We start from the raw sequence: 18,339 nt of genomic DNA on the forward strand, positions 1-18,339 counted from the left end.
GTTGTGAATTGGAATTATATTGGCTTTGTAATTGCATTTGTATTTAATGTGCAGATGTTTTGGTATTGATGGTAATATGAGAACTATAATCATTTTATATTTGTACATTTTATGAGAAACATTAAGTGAACACTAAGAATCGTTGAGAATTTTTTTTCTTTAGAGGCATCTTTACATTATACAAGCTTATGAAAGACTAAAATAGGAACTAAGCAAGATTGAAGGTGTGGCTGAGGACAGGGAAAGGAAAAAGTTTTAAATTCCAAAACTGCTTGTAAAAAGCTATTTTTAACAAAATAAGAATAATAGGCTGGGTGTGGTGGCTCGTGCCTATAGTCCCAGCTACTTGGGAGGCTGAGGCAGGAGGATCCCTTGAGCCCAGGAGTTGGAGGTTGCAGTGAGCTATGATCTCACCACTGCATTCCCACCTGGGTGATGGAGCAATACCTTGTCTCAAAAATAAAAATAAAAAAAATAAAAAGACGCTGAGTGGGCTGTCAAATTTTAGCATGCTTTCAAGAGAGTAAAATTTTAAAATATCTATATTCAGGCCAGGTGCAGTGGCTCACGCCTTGTAATCTCAGCACTTTGGGAGGCCAAGGTGGGCGGATCACTTGAGGTCAGGAGTTCAAGATCAGCCTGGCCAACATGGTGAAACCGTCTCTATTAAAAATACAAAAATTAGCCAGGCATGGTGGCATATGCCTGTAGTCCCAGCTACTTGGGAGGCTGAGGTGGGAGAATCGCTTGAACCTGGGAGATAGAGATTGCAATGAGCTGAGGCTGTGCCACTGCACTCTAGCCTGGGCGACAGAGCAAGAGTCTGTCTCAAAAAAAAAAAAAAAGACAAACCCTAAAAGGCTAAAATATATAATCCTTTTTTTGTTTATGTAATTAAAACTTCAATTTTGGATTACCAGTCTAATTTCTGGTTATTGAAAAATGTAAATTGTGAAACTTCCTTCCTGGAGACATCTATATATTATAAAATATTTAAATATAAAAATAATGGAGTAATGGAGTAGATGGCTTTTACTCACCAATTCTAGGGCCTGGCTTAGGAAGGTATGTAGGCAGGGATCCCCCCAATTCTAACTTGTGCCCCAGGCCCTCCTCCTTTCCTCTGGCTCCTGGAGATCAGAGAGGAAGGGATTCTGCACTTAAGAAATGGGGCTAAGAAGAAGAAGACACATTCTTTTTTTTTTTTTTGAGACAGAGTCTCATTCTGTCACCCAGACTGGAGTGCAGTGGTATGATCTTGGCTCACTGCAACCTCTGCCTCCCAGGTTCAAGGGATTCTCCTGCCTCAGCCTCCTGAGTAGCTGGGATTACAGGTGCACACTGATATGCCCGGCTAATTTTTGTATTTTTAGTAGAGACAGGGTTTCACCATGTTGAACAGGCTGGTCTTGAACTCCTGACCTCAAGTGATCTGCCTGCCTAGGCCTCCCAAAGCTCTGGGATTACAGGCATGAGCCACCACACCAGGCCACATTCTTTTTTTTTTTTTTTAAAGACAGGTTCTCTATTGCCCAGGCTGGAATATAGTAGTGCAATCATGGCTCATTGCAGCCTCAACCTCCCAGGCTCAAGTGATCCTCCCCCCTCAGCCTCCTGAATAGCTGAGACTACAGGCACGTGTCTCCATGCTTGGCTATTTTTTTTTTTTGTAGAGACAAGGTTTTGCCATGTTGCCCAGGCTGGTCTTGAACTCCTGGGCTAAAGTGATCCGCCTGCCTCAGCCTCCCAAAGTGTTGGGATTACAGGGATGAGATACAGCTACTGGCCAGGAGACACATTCATGCTTTGAAAGGAGACATGAATGGTCCTTCTCCCTCACACGCTTCCTTTGAGTGTATGTGTTTGTTTCTACCCAGTTCATTTCCACATATAATTTGAGGCTAACAGACCCATCTATATAGATCTGTGATGCCAGGGAGCCTGGGGCAGAAGACTAAGGCTGGAATGGGGTGAGGGTGCTTTAGGAAGGAGAGAGGGAGCTAAGGGCCACAGCACTGCCCGCAATGTCTAAATGAATGGCCATTCTGCAAGTACCTGAGGGGCTAGTGAGAGCAAGGCACAGCGTGTTTGGGGTGACTTTAGGGTTTGGGTTTGGGTAGTCCCCCTTCCCCTGCTGCCCATCTGAGAGAATTCTGGGGAGGAAGATCTTACTGGAGCATGAGGTCCCTGGTGTCATCAACTTTGCAGGTAACAGCTGTCTTGGACAACAACAGAGAACCTGAATTTATACATGTAGCAAGCTGCTATGTTTCTAAAAATATTTCAGAAGGTTTATTTTATTTTTAAATATTTTGGGTGCCTACACAGTGTTATCTTCCATGTTTTTAATAGCCACACTATACAATACAGAGTAGGTGTCTGTGGACAAATACAGGTGCCTATCATTTATAGCATAGTCTGTCTGGGACCCATGCAAACAACTGACTCATGCATTTATGAGATTGGGTTGGTGTGTGAATCAATGACTCCCAGGGAGCTGGGAAGGCTGCATGGCATCGACGCTCCCCCAGTGGCTCTGGATTTTGCGATCATTTGGCTAAATTTGCTCATGATGCACATTCCTTCACCCCTTTCCCTGATGAGGACAAAGATGGCTAATTTTCCCTGATTGGATCTGTTGATTTGAGTGACCGAGAAGAAAGAGATACTTTGCTGAAAGCACAACATATTCCGAGGGAGAATACTGAGCTTTGGAATTCACTTTGCAGACATCTGTGAGGATGTTCCGGGAACCAGGCTTGTTATAGCTGGCATTGCTGGAATTCCACATGCCCCATGCCTCCCTTAAGAGATACTTGATAACCCCAGGGCCTAATTTCTACTTTTGGAACATGCATACCTTGTGAAGTGGAGGCTGGAGGTGGGAAGGAAAGCCCCCTTGAGGCTGTGGATCTGGTTCTCATGTTTTAAACAGTTTTAAATATTCGGGCTGGAGATGCCTGAAGGATGGGTATTTGCTATGGAAAACCTTGACTTTTTTTTTTTTCTTTTACATTGTTCACATTTTAAAACAAAGTTCAGAGAGCTGTGTACATTGAGCATGCTTTATTAGTTCATTCATTTATATGTGAAACACTGTTCTGGATGCCAGAAATGTGGCAAGGAGGAAGGCCTGGCCGAGGAGTGACACTTCCACTGAGCTCTGACAGATAAGAGCTTGTCTTGCTGGCACACCAGTGCCACGGGACATAGTGACATGCTGTGGTCCACAGCCCTCCAGTGACCATGTCAGCATAATTGAATACAAACTGTGGGAGGCAGAAAAGTGAAAATGTGGTCTCTGCTCAAGAAAGAGTACAGGTCTTAGAGAGAAAGTCTGGGTCTAAATTTTGGTGTCGCCCCTGGCCCAGGTGTAAGGCCTCAGAGGAAATTACCTGCCAGAGTTTACACATCTCTAAAGTGGAGAGAACAGGTGCTGTGAGGATATCATCAGACAAGATGATACAAAGAAATCACCGGGGCTGGCCTCGTGGAGGGATGATGTGTGTGTCTGACTCAGAATCAGTAGAAAAAGCTCTAAAATGTGGTTGCTGGGACAAAACTAATCTACCAGAGAAGCCGTGGCTGGAGAGCCTGTGCTGAGCTGTGTGGTGCTGGTCTGTGCTGGAATGCCAGGCAAGAGGCGGGAGCTGTCTCCAGTAGGTTAGCCTCGAAGAAAGAACAGGATTTTCATAGGTGAAGGAAGACAGATTGTTACTGGAGGAAAAAAAAATGTCTAAAGTAAAGGTCATAAAAACAGACTGTGGGCCGGGTGTAGTGGCTCATGCCTGTAATCTCAGCACTTTGGGAGGCCGAGGTGGGCGGATCATGAGGTCAGGAGATCAAGACCATCCTGGCCAACATGGTGAAACCCTGTCTGTACTAAAAATACAAAAATTAGCTGGGCGTGGTGGCATGTGCCTGTAATCCCAGCTACTCGGGAGGCTGAGGCAGGAGAATTGCTTGAACCCAGAAGGCAGAGGTTGCAGTGAGCTGAGATTGCGCCACTGCACTCCAGCCTGGCGACAGAACTAGGCTCCATCTCAAAACAGCAACAACAATAAAAAACAAAAAACAGTGCAGCTGCACAGTTTAAGAACAGAAGCTTCTTTTGTTGGGTACTTGCAAAAATAGTCCCTTCCTCTTGGTAGCGTGGTCTAATGGTATTAATGCCAACGGTGTGAACCTGAGCATAAGGTATGCCTTGAGTTTGAGTAGCTTTTCAGTGCTGAGTTGACTACACAATTACCAGTGACAACACTGAGAAATCTAAGAAGACTCCGCTTGACTTGGGGGGTGGGTAATTTATTTCTTGGACATTTTGGCTTCAATGTAGGTTTAGGTAAGTATCATATGTCAGGGATGGCAAGTGCGTTTTATTTTGTGTCTGCGCTAACCAACCAATTGGTAGTGACTGCAGGGGTGCAGTGTTGAGGAGGATTCTGAAGCCAGATTTGCGCTTAGAAAACGATAATAACCCTTTATTGATATAATTTGAGCTTAGGCTTCGTAGAGGAAACTGTAGCACAAACGGTGTGGATCTGTTATCTCTGGTTGAGAGGTTTTCTATGTACATGACAGTATGAAGATCTTCATTTATTCACCCAACAAATATTTATTAAATCTCCATTATGGACATAGCATTGTACTTTAGATTCTCAGCCCTCTGGCTTCTTCATTAGTTAATAAATTATTTCAGGATATTGGTGGTTAATGCTGCTTGGTTAATTAGTGGGGGTTTTTAGTCTTTTTCTCATAAGTGTTTCAAAACATTTTATGAACAAAGCCAGCTTTCTTGTGCCCATAAATGCTACATTGAATTCTTTCTCAGATCCCTCTTATTATTTTTTGAGACAGGGTCTCTCAGTCTAACACCCAAGCTGGTGTGCAGTGGCGTGATCATAGCTCCCTGCAGCCTTGACCTCTCTGGGCTCAGCTGATCCTCCTATCTCAGCCTCCCGAGTAGCTGGGACTACAGGTGCGCACCACCACACTCAGCTAATTTTTGTATTTTTCATAGAGATGGGGTCTCCCTGTGTTGCCCAGGCTGGTCTGAGACTCCTGGGCTCAAGTGACCCACCTGCCTCAGCCTCCCAAAGTGCTGGGGTGACTGGCATGAGCCACTGCCCGGCTGATCTTCGTCATTTCATTTAGCATACAATATGTGATTTTCCTAATTACTTTATGAAGTCATCACTGACAGTCTGACTTTAGAGACAGGAAAACAGAGAAATTAAAGAACTTGTCCAGAGCCAATGTTGGACTTGAGCCACATGTCAGAAATATTTCCTGCTGCTGCATCTCGGAGTCAGGTGCCATTACTTGTCTTCAGAACCGTAAACTTCTGTAGCTTAGCTCTGCCCTGGTAGGAGAAACTTTCAGAAATCATTTTAAGGCTCAAAAGGTGAAAAGGATGAATGACTTATCTAACACTTTTTTTGGGACATGAATTCTGTATTTTCTTCAGTAACCATGAAGAATATAAAATACGAACCACTGAATTTATTAAAGTAATAAAAATTAAAAAATAAAAGTTAAATTGGTAACATATGAACACTGTAAATTAAGTGGTGATATATGTGCTAATCAGTTAAGAGAAGTGAGCAAGGGAAGTGGGACCCATCCACAGGGAAACAAGGGGGATAGACTTCCAGGGGGAAGTGGGGGCTTCTTGGGGGAGAGCCACTTGGTGCCCATGCTCTCAGGGCCAGGCCACGTGGATCAGATGAGTTGAGTCCCAGTGACTCCACATTTTCTTTTTTGAGACGGAGTCTCACTCTGTTGCCCAGGCTGGAGTGCAGTGGTGCAATCTCGGCTCACTGCAACCTCCACCCCCAGGGTTCAAGTGATTCTGCCTGCCTCAGCCTCCCAAGTAGCTGGGATTATAGGTGCCCGCCACCATGGCTGGCTAATTTTTTATATTTTTAGTAAAGATGGGATTTTGCTATGTTGGCCAGGCTGGTATCGAATTCCTGACCTCAGGTGATCAACCTGCCTCAGCCTCCCAAAGTGCTGGGATTACAGGCGTGAGCCAGTGCGCCTGGCCAACTCCAGATTTTCAAACTCCTGGTTGATTCTCCTAGGTCTCCAACCCTAATAAAAGGAGCCTTTTTACAGGCTTTTCTTTTTTGCCATCTTCCTTTTTGTACAAGGTGGGTTTAGGGGGAAGCTGTAGCACTCAATATTAAAAGTTTATTTTTTCCCCCCAAATAGAAAAGTTTTAGTTGTCAGGTTCATTTGAAGACATTCAAACCATCCTGAACTGTGTGGAACAGACAGCAACTCCGCTTTCATTTCCAAACCTCAAGTTTATTTTTGAAATTGTTTTCCCAGGGAGTTCTGAAGGGTTGACTGTATACAAAGACACTTCCTTTGAAATCTGAAGAGTTTGGTCAGTTTCCTACATTTGTACTACAAAACATGTAGAGAGAAAACATAAAGCTCAGTTTAGGTAAGGCTGCCTCTTTCTGTCGTGTTAGGGAATACATTGAAACTAATATGTGTTTTGCTAATCTTGGCTTTCCACACCCTGATCTTTCAATTTCATCTGGTTGAGGTTCTAGTGTGAATATCCCCATACAAAATTTTGTCTTCCCACTAGTTCCACAGACACATCCTTTAGGAATAAATGTATTAACCACTGTTTAGCAAGCTTGTCCAATCTGCGGCCTGTGGGCTGCCTGTGGCCCAGGATGGCTTTGAATGCGCCCAAAGCAAATTCGTAAACATTCTTAAAACATTTTGATTTTTTTTTGTAATTTTTTTTTTTAAACCTCATCAGCTATCATTAGTGTTAGTGCATTTTATGTGTGGCCCAAGACAATTGGTCTTCTTCCAGTGTGGCCCAGGGAAGCCAAAAGATTGGACACCCCAGGTTTAGAGGTTTTAGCTTGTGTTTATCATCAGACTGGCAGTATCTTCTCTCTAAATGAGGCAGTCACAGGATCCCACTCAGAGGAAATTACTTTTTGGTTGGTGGGTCAATTCTTATTTCCTAGAATTAAGCTCAAGACTGCACTGAGACTCATCAGCTCTCTACCCACTGTATTAGATGCTCTTTTAAGTGATTTGTGTGGTAAAATAGATTACTTGTTCAAAGCAAACATACCTAGAGTCTCTGCCCCATGCTAGGTACTATGCCGGTTGCTTGGGCCAGCCTGGCTTGGCTGATGGGGACTCTTGTCCTTGGAGGCAAGGGCCAGCCACAGCATAAAGGTTAAGGTTTCAGATTGCCTTGCTGCATTTCCTCAGTAGCCACAGGGCCCCTGGAATGGCTGGTGAATATGCATGCAGGTCCTGGAGGTGCCACTGAGAATTAGAGTGGTGGGGTGGGGATGTGTGGACCAGCATTACGTGACTAATCTCCATGCTTAGCTGATAACATGTGATGGCCCAGAGAGAGGAAATGTTTCTATCTGGCATATGTTCATAGTTCTTCCAAGAGCTAAGCCCTTTGTTCTTACAAACACACTCGCTGATCTCGCTAACTAAAGCAATTATCATCATTTAGCAGTCTTTTCATAAAGTATTATTTCCACTCCAAAACACCACTTTTATTTGCCAAGTGCCACAATGTTGCATCCTGGCAATTGATCAGCATTTACTGCCAAATTATGTAAGCCTTTGGTTAGGCTTAGTCCCCGATGGCGCAAGCGTGTCTGTGGTGTGCATTAGGATTGTAAACGTGGCCCAGTGCCTGAAAGTGGAGAACAGCTGTCCCTAAATTCATTAATTAATTCAGTGTTTACACTTTGATTGGGAAGGAAATCCACATTTGCTTAAGACACCAGTGCCCAGCTGAGAAATGTTGTTCCATGAAAATATTGGATTGAGGTTTGTTGTCAAGGAAATGTAAATTGTGGATGTTTCATGAAATTTAAATATGTGGATTAATTTACCAACAGGGAGCTAAGATTGTAATAAGCCAAGGTGGCTTTATTCAAAGATTGAAATGTAATTAGTGTTGACTGTAGTAGAAATAGCTATTCAAATGGACCATAAATCCTACACAAGAATTTTACTAATAAAAGAGGAAATATTTTCATTGAAAAGTCTGTCAGCATAAGAACTGATTTTTCTTACAACACTTATTGGTGAGTAAAATAACCCCATTTAGTAAATACCACACACAAAAAATTTCTTCTGTTTAAAAAGATTATTAGAAACTTTAACAAATATGAAGTCTTCTAGAGATGCAGAATAAAATATGCCAATACTGCTCAGAAAAAAGGGGTTAAGACACACCTGGTTATTTTGGTGTCAGCCCTCACGCATCACTTCATTAGTCTAAGGCAAGCACGCTGTACTTGTCCTTAGTATTGAGTTGTTTTATGATATTAGTAGCCTTGCTAAACCAGATAAGTTTAGAAGTTCTCCTTTTCAAAATTCCGCTCAAATGATAGTAAGGGGAGAAAAAATGTTTAAACCTGCAAGAGGCAAAAAATGGCAGTAGAGGCTTTGGTGGCAACTCCTGCAACGATGCAGGGGTGATCCCCGGGCTGGCCAAGGGATAGACCCCTCCACCCGAAGTGCCCACATTGCTGAAATGAGGTGCTCTGCCTGCAGAACCACAGAGAGGCTCAGAAGTGGGAAGGCTTTGTTACCATAGTAGGCCAGAGAGATGGGCCAAATACAGGGAGTTATTAAAACCAGCATAATTAGACCCTACACCCTGTCCCTGTCTCCCTTCCCCACCCCAGCAGCTGCCTGGAGGTCTCTTCTCTGGAGAAATGGAACTGGAATGGTGTTGGGGTGTTAGTGAGGGTGACTAAAAAGAGAGACTGATGACAGCTGGGAGCTTGGTCACTCTTCCACTCTGTGCATGATGGCAGCAGCCAGGCGTGTGCAGCCCCAGCAATGAAGTGGAAGACTTTCCTTGAGAAATTGAACAACTCCAGAAAAAAATGCCCCCAGATAACTGAAATGTGTGGGTTCTTCAGTGGAATACTTTTTCTTTCACATTAATTGACACTCACCAACTAATAATCTTCTCCACGTGTGCAGAGCCGCCAATCTGCTTTGGTCCTTCATTCTTAAATAGGATCAGGCAGTCAGGGTTCATCAGGTGTATTACCAAAGCCTTCAATATGAAAGGTAGAGGCCAAAACAGGAAAAGAGCAACCTTGCAGAAGATGGTGCTGTTGCAGAAAGCAGAGAAAACGTGTTTTTACAAAAAAGTTACAGTTATCCTTGCAGAGAGAAGCTATTTCATATCCAAAATAATAATAACATTTATGAAAGAGGAACAATTAGAGAACAAGAAAGAGCTGTTGAGTATTACAAATTAAATACCGGAATTTAAAAAATGTTGAAGATGTATCTCTCAAAAGTTGAACAGAAAAGATGGAGTTAAAAAGCAGGAGAGAAAAGTAATATGAAAAATTAAAATCTGATCTAAAAAATTCAACATTGCTATTATAGTAGATGCAGAAACCAAGAGCAAAATAAAATAGTAATCTGAACATTATCACAGAAAGAATGCAAAAATATTTTATAGAACTAAAGACATGAATTTCCAAATTGAAAGAATATATATACTATGTGCTCATGTTTTATAAAAGTGTCCACTTTGCCCAATTTTATAAAACCCACACCTGGCTATGCCATTGTGAAATTTCAGAACACCAGTGATAAAAGGTCCTAAAAGCTTTAAGAGGAACATAAACAGGTCACACACAAAGGAAAGGGTACAGTCATAGCTTCAGAATTCTTAAAAACATCCTTGGAAGCTAGAAGATAATGAAGTTTGCAAAGCTTTAAAAAATATGATGGAAATTATTTCTAACCTGGCTTCTATGTCCAGCTAGACCACCAATCAAAAGTAAGCATAGAATAAAGACGTTTTTCAAAATACAAGGAGTCAAATATTTTTTTCCATTGGACTTTTTCTTAGAAAACTACTGGAAGTGTCTTCTATCAGACCAATTGGGTAAACTAACAAAGAGGAAGACATGAAACCCAGAAAATAATATAGCACAAAAGGAAGAGAGCAAGGAGACCCTAATATAGGGTAGGAGGAGGGAAGACTGTAAAAAAGAGGTCACCAAATTACCTGATATTTTGATCATTTGGAAATTAATACTGATAAGCATCTAACAGATGTAATGCAGTTGAGGGAAAGATTTAAGGATGGGTATATAGGAAAGACAAGTAAAACAGTAATCGATCATTAACGCTAGAAAAGTAAAAATTTTATAAGAAAAGTTCTGTAAGACCATAGTATATAATTTTGTAGTGAATATTTATATTGTTGTAATGATGTAAATAGTTGACTCTTGATTTTATTTTTGGTAGGTTAGCCAAGTGAGAGACTTGTATGTATGATGTGGCATCCACCCTATGTAGAACCAATAAGTTAAGGAATCACAGCCAGGAATATTGTTTAGCAAAAGGGAGGTAAGTATTAGAAGAAATAGCTGAAATTTGCAGTTTTTTTTTTTTTGTTTTGTTTTCCTGGGCAGTGTGTTCAGGATCAGGGAAGGGAAGCTGAAGAATGTAGGTTTTCACTTATTTTGTTTTACTTTGATTAAAAAATAAATTATTTAAAAATACTAGTATAACTGAAAATGAAAGTTGGCAATGAAATATTTGGAATTGGTGAGATAATGATAAATATTACAGATGAATGTACCTCTCTGAGTTCTTCCTATCTTTAAAGTGGTAAATGATGCTATCTAAAATGTTTTAGATTTAAAAGAATTATCACCAAGCAAAATTGACAACACTATGCTACTGGTAGGAAACTGAATGTATTCAGAAAGCCCCAAGACAGAACAGAGAGACAAAACAAGTAACGATGTGCTAGAGCCAAACAACATAATTATTAAGGTTGTACAGATGGATAGATTTTGAATGTTATCCCTTAAAATGGAGACTACACTTAGTACCCGTGAAGCATTGACAAACATTATCCGTATATTTGCTCACAGAGGGAAGCTCAATATATTTAAAAAGGAAGAAATGGTAGAGATTTCATTTTCTGACCACAATACAGGTAGAGATTAGCAACATTTACAAATAAAGACCCTCCAAACAAAAACAGCATAGCAACAAAATACTACATATACAACAACTTTCTCAGAATCAAATCTTGGGTCAAAGCAGAAATCAAAACCCCAAGCAGAAACTATCTAGAAAATAGTAATAGAAACATTACTGTGGTGGAAACTGTTTGCTGCCTTTCTAAAGTCCATTATCCTCTCTCTTTTTACTAACAGAACATTGATTTTGTTGCATGTTGATGACCAGCTAAAGTACCCTATTTTCCAATCTCCCTTGCGGCCGGGGGTGGCCATATGATTAAGTTCTCACTAATAAGATATAAGGGATTATTGGTAGGTGGGGATTGCAGGAAAGCTATTTAAAAAGAAGGTTGAGTCACTTGGCCTAAGCCTTTGGGCTATGTGGTGCTGGATCAGCTATCTTGTAATCATAAGGGGTCTCATATGTGTTAAAGACAGATGAGTGGAAAGATAGAAGGGGTGCTCCTTATCCCGGGGTCTCTTTCGGTCCTAGACTTCCTATCTCTGGGGAAAAGTTCCTGTCTTAAGCTGCTATGTGGGGAGTCTGTTAGTAGGAACTGACATAATTTTTAAGTGACGTAGTTACAAACCACAATTTATGTGATTAAAGAATGAAACAAGTAAAGCATCCAAGTCAAGGAGTTAGAAATAGAACAACAAAATAAAACAAAGGAAAGTGGAAGGAAATAATAAAAATCAAACTAGAACTCAGTAAAGTTGAAAATTAAAGAAAAAAATGCTTGATAAATCTAGGAGCTAGTTCTTTAGGGAAACAATTTTAAAAATACATACACATATATATTCTACCAGTGTAATCAAGAAATAGAAGAAAACATAACATTAGATAATAAATGATTTATCCTACCCAAATTCTGCAAATAAATTTGAAAATTGGATGGAATAGACGATTTTCTTGGAAAATGTGTTAGTAGATTGACTCTAGAATAGAAAGAAAACTCAAAAAGTCTCAAAAGTGGAAAAAAGAAAAAAAAGACAGCTGTTAATTTGTGACCAGTTGCTACTGTTCTTCCTGGAGTCCCTTTGCCATTGCGGTTTTGCAAAGTGTTAGAAGTGAATTTCTGGTGGGGAACCTCGGAGTGTGAGGCAGAGTGAGCCTCCTGCTTGGTGAGCTGTCTGCAGTCATCTGACAAGGTTGGCCACACGCCAGAAAGGCGATGGCAACTATTCTTGGCATCAGGACCCATCACAAAATACAGAGCCCTGAGTGTTCTTCATTTTTTAAATAACATTTTCCAGATCAATATGCTATTGAACTTTTTTGGTAAGAAGAAAAGATTGAAAATGATTTATAATCATTTAATTTCACTGTCAGTCTCACAAACAACTGATTTCTTATGGTAAAAATTTTGGAAACATTATATTCAAATAGTAGTGTTAAAGATTTTGCAGCAAGATTGTGCGTAAAAAAGGCTGAAAGTGTTTTGAAAGGAAAATGAACCGCAGAGTAACAAAGAAAAATGGTGAGCGTCAGAATTCCTTAGCTCTTAATTATTTTCATGGAAAAGTACCTAGTTCTCAAATGCTGGTAACTGGAACATCCTATTGGTTAAAAATAAACAGCATAAAGTTTCAGGAAACCAACTAAACTTAAAAAAAAAAAAAAAGGCAACCAGAACAGCCCAAAACAGAATAACAAAGTCAGAATAATGAAGCTATGCCAAAAGTGTCAGGTCATTACACGGGTTGTCTGCCCTCAGGCCAGGGTTCAAACCCAGTGGTGACAAACTCAGTGGCCACGTGGGCTGAAGGGCATCCAGAAAGTCCTGCGGGGTCACCAGAGGGCTGCCCTTCAGCACTTGGTTCTGAGGTGTCTTTGCTGTTTAAAATGTCTTGTTTTCTTTGAACTTTGAAGTTTTCCCTTCCTAATTATTTCAGTCTTCATTTAAACAGATGTAATTCTAACCTAATGTCCTCTTTTTACCCCATCTGTCCCTGGTAGCTGGAAGAGTGAACCATGGAGCTGTATTTCGGTGAATATCAACATGTGCAGCAGGAATATGGGGTCCATCTGAGACTTGCAAGTGATGATACCCAAAAATCGAGGAGTTCCCAGAACTCCAAGGCAGGCTCCTACGGTGTCAGTATTCGGGTCCAGGGAATTGATGGTCACCCCTACATTGTCCTGAATAACACAGAACGGTGTCTAGCAGGCACGTCGTTTTCTGAAAATGGGCCACCCTTTCCACCTCCAGTGATAAATAACCTGCCTCTACATTCCAGCAATGGTTCTGTGCTAAAGGAAAACAGTGAAGAACTGCAGCTTCCAGAAAACCCATACGCCCTACCTAGCCCAATAAGAAACTTCAAACAGCCCCTGCTCCATGAGGGCAAGAATGGAGTTCTAGATCGCAAAGACGGGTCCGTGAAGCCATCTCACGTGCTGAACTTTCAGAGGCATCCAGAGCTTTTGCAGCCCTATGACCCTGAAAAGAATGAGTTGAACTTGCAAAATCACCAGCCTTTTGAGAGTAATTGGCTAAAAACGTTGACAGAAGAAGGCGTCAACAATAAGAAGCCTTGGACTTGCTTTCCCAAACCTAGCAATTCCCAGCCTACCAGTCCCTCCTTGGAAGACCCGGCCAAATCTGGTGTGACAGCTATTCGTTTATGCAGCTCCGTGGTCATAGAGGACCCCAAAAAGCAGACCTCGGTGTGTGTAAACGTTCAGAGCTGTACCAAGGACAGGGTGGGAGAGGAGGCCCTTTCCACTAGCGGGAGGCCCCTGACTGCCCACAGCCCACATGCCCATCCTGAAACCAAGAAAACCAGGCCAGATGTTCTTCCCTTCCGGCGACAGGATTCAGCGGGACCTGTCCTGGATGGAGCTCGGTCCCGGAGGTCCTCCTCGTCATCCACAACTCCCACGTCAGCCAACTCTTTGTACAGGTTTTTACTGGATGATCAGGAATGTGCCATCCATGCCGACAACGTCAATCGTCATGAAAACAGAAGGTATATTCCCTTCCTGCCAGGAACTGGACGGGATATTGATACAGGATCAATTCCTGGTGTAGATCAGTTAATTGAAAAATTTGATCAAAAACCTGGGCTTCAGAGAAGAGGAAGGTCTGGGAAGCGAAACAGAATTAATCCAGATGACAGGAAAAGATCCAGAAGCGTGGATAGCGCCTTTCCTTTTGGCCTCCAAGGGAACTCGGAGTACCTGACTGAATTCAGTAGGAACTTGGGCAAGTCAAGCGAACACCTCCTCCGGCCTTCCCAGGTGTGCCGGCAGCGGCCACTGTCTCAGGAGCGCCGTGGGAAACAGAGCATGGGCCGCACCTTTGCAAAGCTGCAGGGAGCAGCGCACGGGGCTCCGTGTGCCCACTCCAGGCCTCCCCAGCCGAACATAGATGGGAAAGTTCTGGAAACCAAAGGTAGTCAGGAAAGTACAGTGATCCGTGCGCCCTCCCTTGGTGCACAGAGTAAAAAGGAGGAGGAGGTGGTGAAAACAGCCACCGCTACGCTGATGTTACAGAACCGGGCAGCAGCAACTTTGCCTGATTCTGGTGCCAAGAAAATTTCCGTGAAGACATTTCCTTCGGCCTCAAATACTCAGGTAACACTAGTGCGATTCCTGTTTGTTTTTTTTCTCTTCCTTCTAAATAATCTAATGATGTACTCATGCTGCAGGAGGCCATAGGTATTACACATCCTCAATCTTGTATCAGGAGTCACACGGCTGATCTGTTTCAGGATCCAATTGTGTCCTACTCAGAATGTCCTACTGCCAATTGTATAGTTTTCTGGGTTCTTTGAAGTTCAGCTGGATTCCCATTGTGATCTCTCGATAAAGTAACTTGGCAGATGCTACAGAGAGGCTCAGTTGTTCTGTTTGTGTATGCATGAAATCTGAAAGTATGCAGAATTTGTTTCTACACAGAGGCTGAATAGTTAGGTTTGTGTAGATATATTAATTTTCCTCATAAAATTGAGTGACTGGGTTAATTTCTAGCCTGAAAAATTAGGTTAATTTTCATTTAGGTTAATTGTCAAGTGATAGATTAGAATCTAAGTGGCACATTTAGTGTTTTGATAGTAACAATAAAAAATAATGATATTGATAAAACGGTAAAAAAAAAAAAAAGTAGCTAAGTGCTAGGCACTATTTGTTATATATTACAGGATTGCACCAACCCTGTGCAGGTAGTACTTGTTAACCTCAATTTACAGGTGAGAAAATTGAGGCGAGGAGAAGTTAAGTAACTTCCCCAAGATTATGAAGCTGGTAAATGTTGTAACTGGCTCTAAGAAGGATGCTCCCTGGAGGAATTGTCTGGTATTTGGAAGCCTCTGGGAACTTCATCCTCATGGTCTAACAACAGGCCTTATGTTACAGGCCACACCGGATCTCTTGAAAGGCCAGCAAGAGCTCACTCAGCAAACCAATGAGGAGACAGCTAAGCAGATTCTCTACAATTACCTCAAAGAAGGGTTAGTGATTTTCCCTCTGAAAGAGCAAAGTATTGTTGTTTCTGGTGGGACTCTTAATTTCCTTTTCTGAGGGCTTAATGGTTACCTTCCTTTCTTGCCCTGTGCCAGCCATTGGAGGGTTAAAACTCAATGGCTGGGGTTTTCGTGACGGCATTTGTCTTGTGTGGTATGGGGTGGTGGCTTTGGGAGGGGTATGTAGGAAGGGACACCATACTTTAAAAATTAAAATGAATACATTTTAAAAATGACCCTTTACTATTTCAAAAGCAAATTCAAAGATAGGAAGAGTGTCTACTCTTCAGGTTTGAATGGAGTCCGCCGTCACCTTGAGTTCTTCGCCGCAAGGTGGTAGTCCTTTAGAAGTTACAAATAAAAACATCTCCCCTCCCCAGAGTTAACATTGGCCAAGAGGCCCTGCTTCCATTAGTTTTAAAGCATGTGTGAGTCATTTAAAAGCAGTGCTTTCCATGCTTATCTTGGTGGTTGAGGTGGAATAATCAGGGTTTCAGCCCTTACTTAGATACTAACTGTGCTGGAACTTGAGCAAGGAATTTGAAGTTTCTGTTTCAGTTCTCTCATCAGATATGATTAAGAGGAAGGAAAAAAAAAAAAAAAAAGCTTTACAGCCTACATGACTGAAAACCAGCCACTTGGCAAATCCTCATTGGTATCAAAATACTGTATATTTTTGTATTGTGCCTTACAATTATTTGTCAGTTTTAGAGCTAACCAAATAGTAAGGCTCAAAATATAAGACAGGGGATCTTTTGAAAAGGAAAAAAAAAAAGTAACCCAAAAGATTAATCTAGCTAAGAACTGGTTATTAGTATCTCCCTGTGGAAGACTTTACCATGTTAAGATTAAGGTAGAAGAAATTTTGACTTTTAAAATTCATTATTTTTTTTTATTTTTTGAGACAGAGTCTCACTCTGTCATCCAGGCTGGAATGCGGTGGCATGATCTTGGCTCACTGCAACCCCCACCTCCCAGGTTCAAGAGATTCTCCTGCCACAGCCACCTGAGTAGCTGGGATTATAGGTGTGTGCCACCATGTCTGGCTAATTTTTGTATTTTTAGTAGAGACACGGTTTCACCATATTGGCAAGGATAATCTCAAACTCCTGACTTCAAGTGATCCACCAGCATCTGCCTCCCAAAGTGCTGAGATGACAGATGTGAGCCACCGTACCTGGCCAAAATTCATTAAATTCTTTTATGTATGTATTTTTTGGCACATGATTTGTTGAGACATTGGTAAGACAGACTTTAGTGGGAGGTGCCTGTTGAAGGAAGTTTATTTTAAATCTTTTTCTCCTAATTGCTGAGGGTGTGGTAGAAGTTAATAAAACTTAGTATCTCAGTGTTACCTGTGAAAGCCCAGACAAAGGGCTGCCATGTTGACAATCTTGGCTTAGGGGTTTTATTTTTTTAAACATAGGTTAAACAAATTAAGGTCATTGTAGATCATTCTTAGTGTAAGATTTAGATGTACAGCGTGTTTGTGTGTGTGAGAGAGATATACACATACCCACTTCAAAGAAAAGGAGAATTCTTTTTGGAATGGACATGAGCATTTGAATCAAACAACAAATTACTAAATGTTCACTGGATGTCTTCTCCAAGCTTACTGAGGATGTGTTTATGTCCCTCTCACATATTTGGAAGTGGGAACCCTGTCCCAAATTGAGTGGTAACACATCATTTATTTGAAAAAAAAAGACACCATCAATCCTACTCTCACACTGATTTTGTCTGAGGCTTTAATTAATTCACAGCTCCTGCAATTTATCTCCTTAAAAGACCTGTTGTGTGTGTGTCATGACATGTAAATTGTTCTGAGACCAATGGTTGTGTCCCTCATTGTTTTCTCTGCTGTCCCTTTTTCAGAAGCACTGATAATGACGATGCTACTAAAAGGAAAGTCAACTTGGTCTTTGAGAAAATCCAGACCTTAAAGTCTCGAGCAGCTGGGAGTGCCCAAGGAAATAACCAAGTAAATGGAAGTTTTGTATTTTGTAGAGTGCATTTAGCATGGAATGTGGTAAACAACTTGCTGTTTCTTCAGTCTGTATGTTTGTTTATAGCAGTAAGTGGGAAGTTGCCTGAGTAGTGAGGAGTACTCTTCATGTTTTACATGTTGCAGCAACATCTTATTGAGACAGAGTCTCTGTCTGTCACCCTGGCTGGAGTGCAGTGGTATGATCTTGGCTCACTGCAACCTCTGCCTCCTGAGCTCAAGCCATTCTCCTACCTCAGTCTCCCAAGCAGCTGGAACTACAGGCATGTGCCACCACACCCGGCTAATTTTTGTGTTTTTAGTAGGGTGAGGGTTTCACCATATTGCTCAGACTGGTCTCGAACTTCAGGCTCAAGCAATCCACTCACGTTGGCCTTCCAAAGTGCTAGGATTACAGGTGTAAGCCACCATGCTTGGCCTTACCCAGCCTTTTTTCCAGAAAAGTTTAAAGATATTTTATTTAAAATACATAGACTATAACAGGATGATACAAACAGATGGCGAGATTTAGAAGGGGAAAATAAGAATAGGAAGACTAGCACTGTCATAGGCAAACATGGAAGGTAAGTGTGAACAGGCTTGGACCCAAGCCCTAGAGCTTCAGGCGTGAAAGAGAATGGGACTAGAGACTGGTGACACTGACCAGCTGTGGTGCAGGGGACAGGAAAGAGCCCAGTGGTGCGAAGTTAGTTTTTAAATAACTGCCTGCCTGATTGATTGTGCTGAATTTGAGTGGGGACATAGAGATTTTCTTGGTTAAGGAAGGAGCTCTCTCACATTTGATAAACAACTACTCTATGTCAGACACACCTGGTGCCCTGGAAGGAAGCCGCTCATAAGAGAGTA

At 41.7% G+C, this 18,339-nt stretch overlaps 1 protein-coding gene across 8 annotated transcripts in view; it reads left to right on the plus strand.

Annotated features, from left to right (window-relative positions):
• Positions 1–18,339, plus strand: part of CGNL1 (cingulin like 1) — a 179,641-nt gene that overhangs the window by 54,234 nt on the left and 107,068 nt on the right. For 6 of the 8 annotated variants that reach the window (XM_024232753.3, XM_063716167.1, XM_054531563.2 and 3 more), the window contains exons 2-4: positions 12,982–14,601; positions 15,382–15,476; positions 17,364–17,469. In XM_024232753.3, coding sequence (XP_024088521.2) covers positions 12,997–14,601; positions 15,382–15,476; positions 17,364–17,469 — 1,806 coding nt within the window. In that variant the 5' untranslated portion in view covers positions 12,982–12,996. Of the gene's footprint in view, positions 1–10,293; positions 10,396–12,981; positions 14,602–15,381; positions 15,477–17,363; positions 17,470–18,339 lie in introns of all 8 variants that reach the window. The other 2 variants (XM_054531561.2, XM_054531566.2) reach the window with 1 other exon arrangement.

The sequence above is a fragment of the Pongo abelii genome, chromosome 16, assembly GCF_028885655.2.
Source record: "Pongo abelii isolate AG06213 chromosome 16, NHGRI_mPonAbe1-v2.0_pri, whole genome shotgun sequence".
NCBI lineage: Eukaryota > Metazoa > Chordata > Mammalia > Primates > Hominidae > Pongo > Pongo abelii.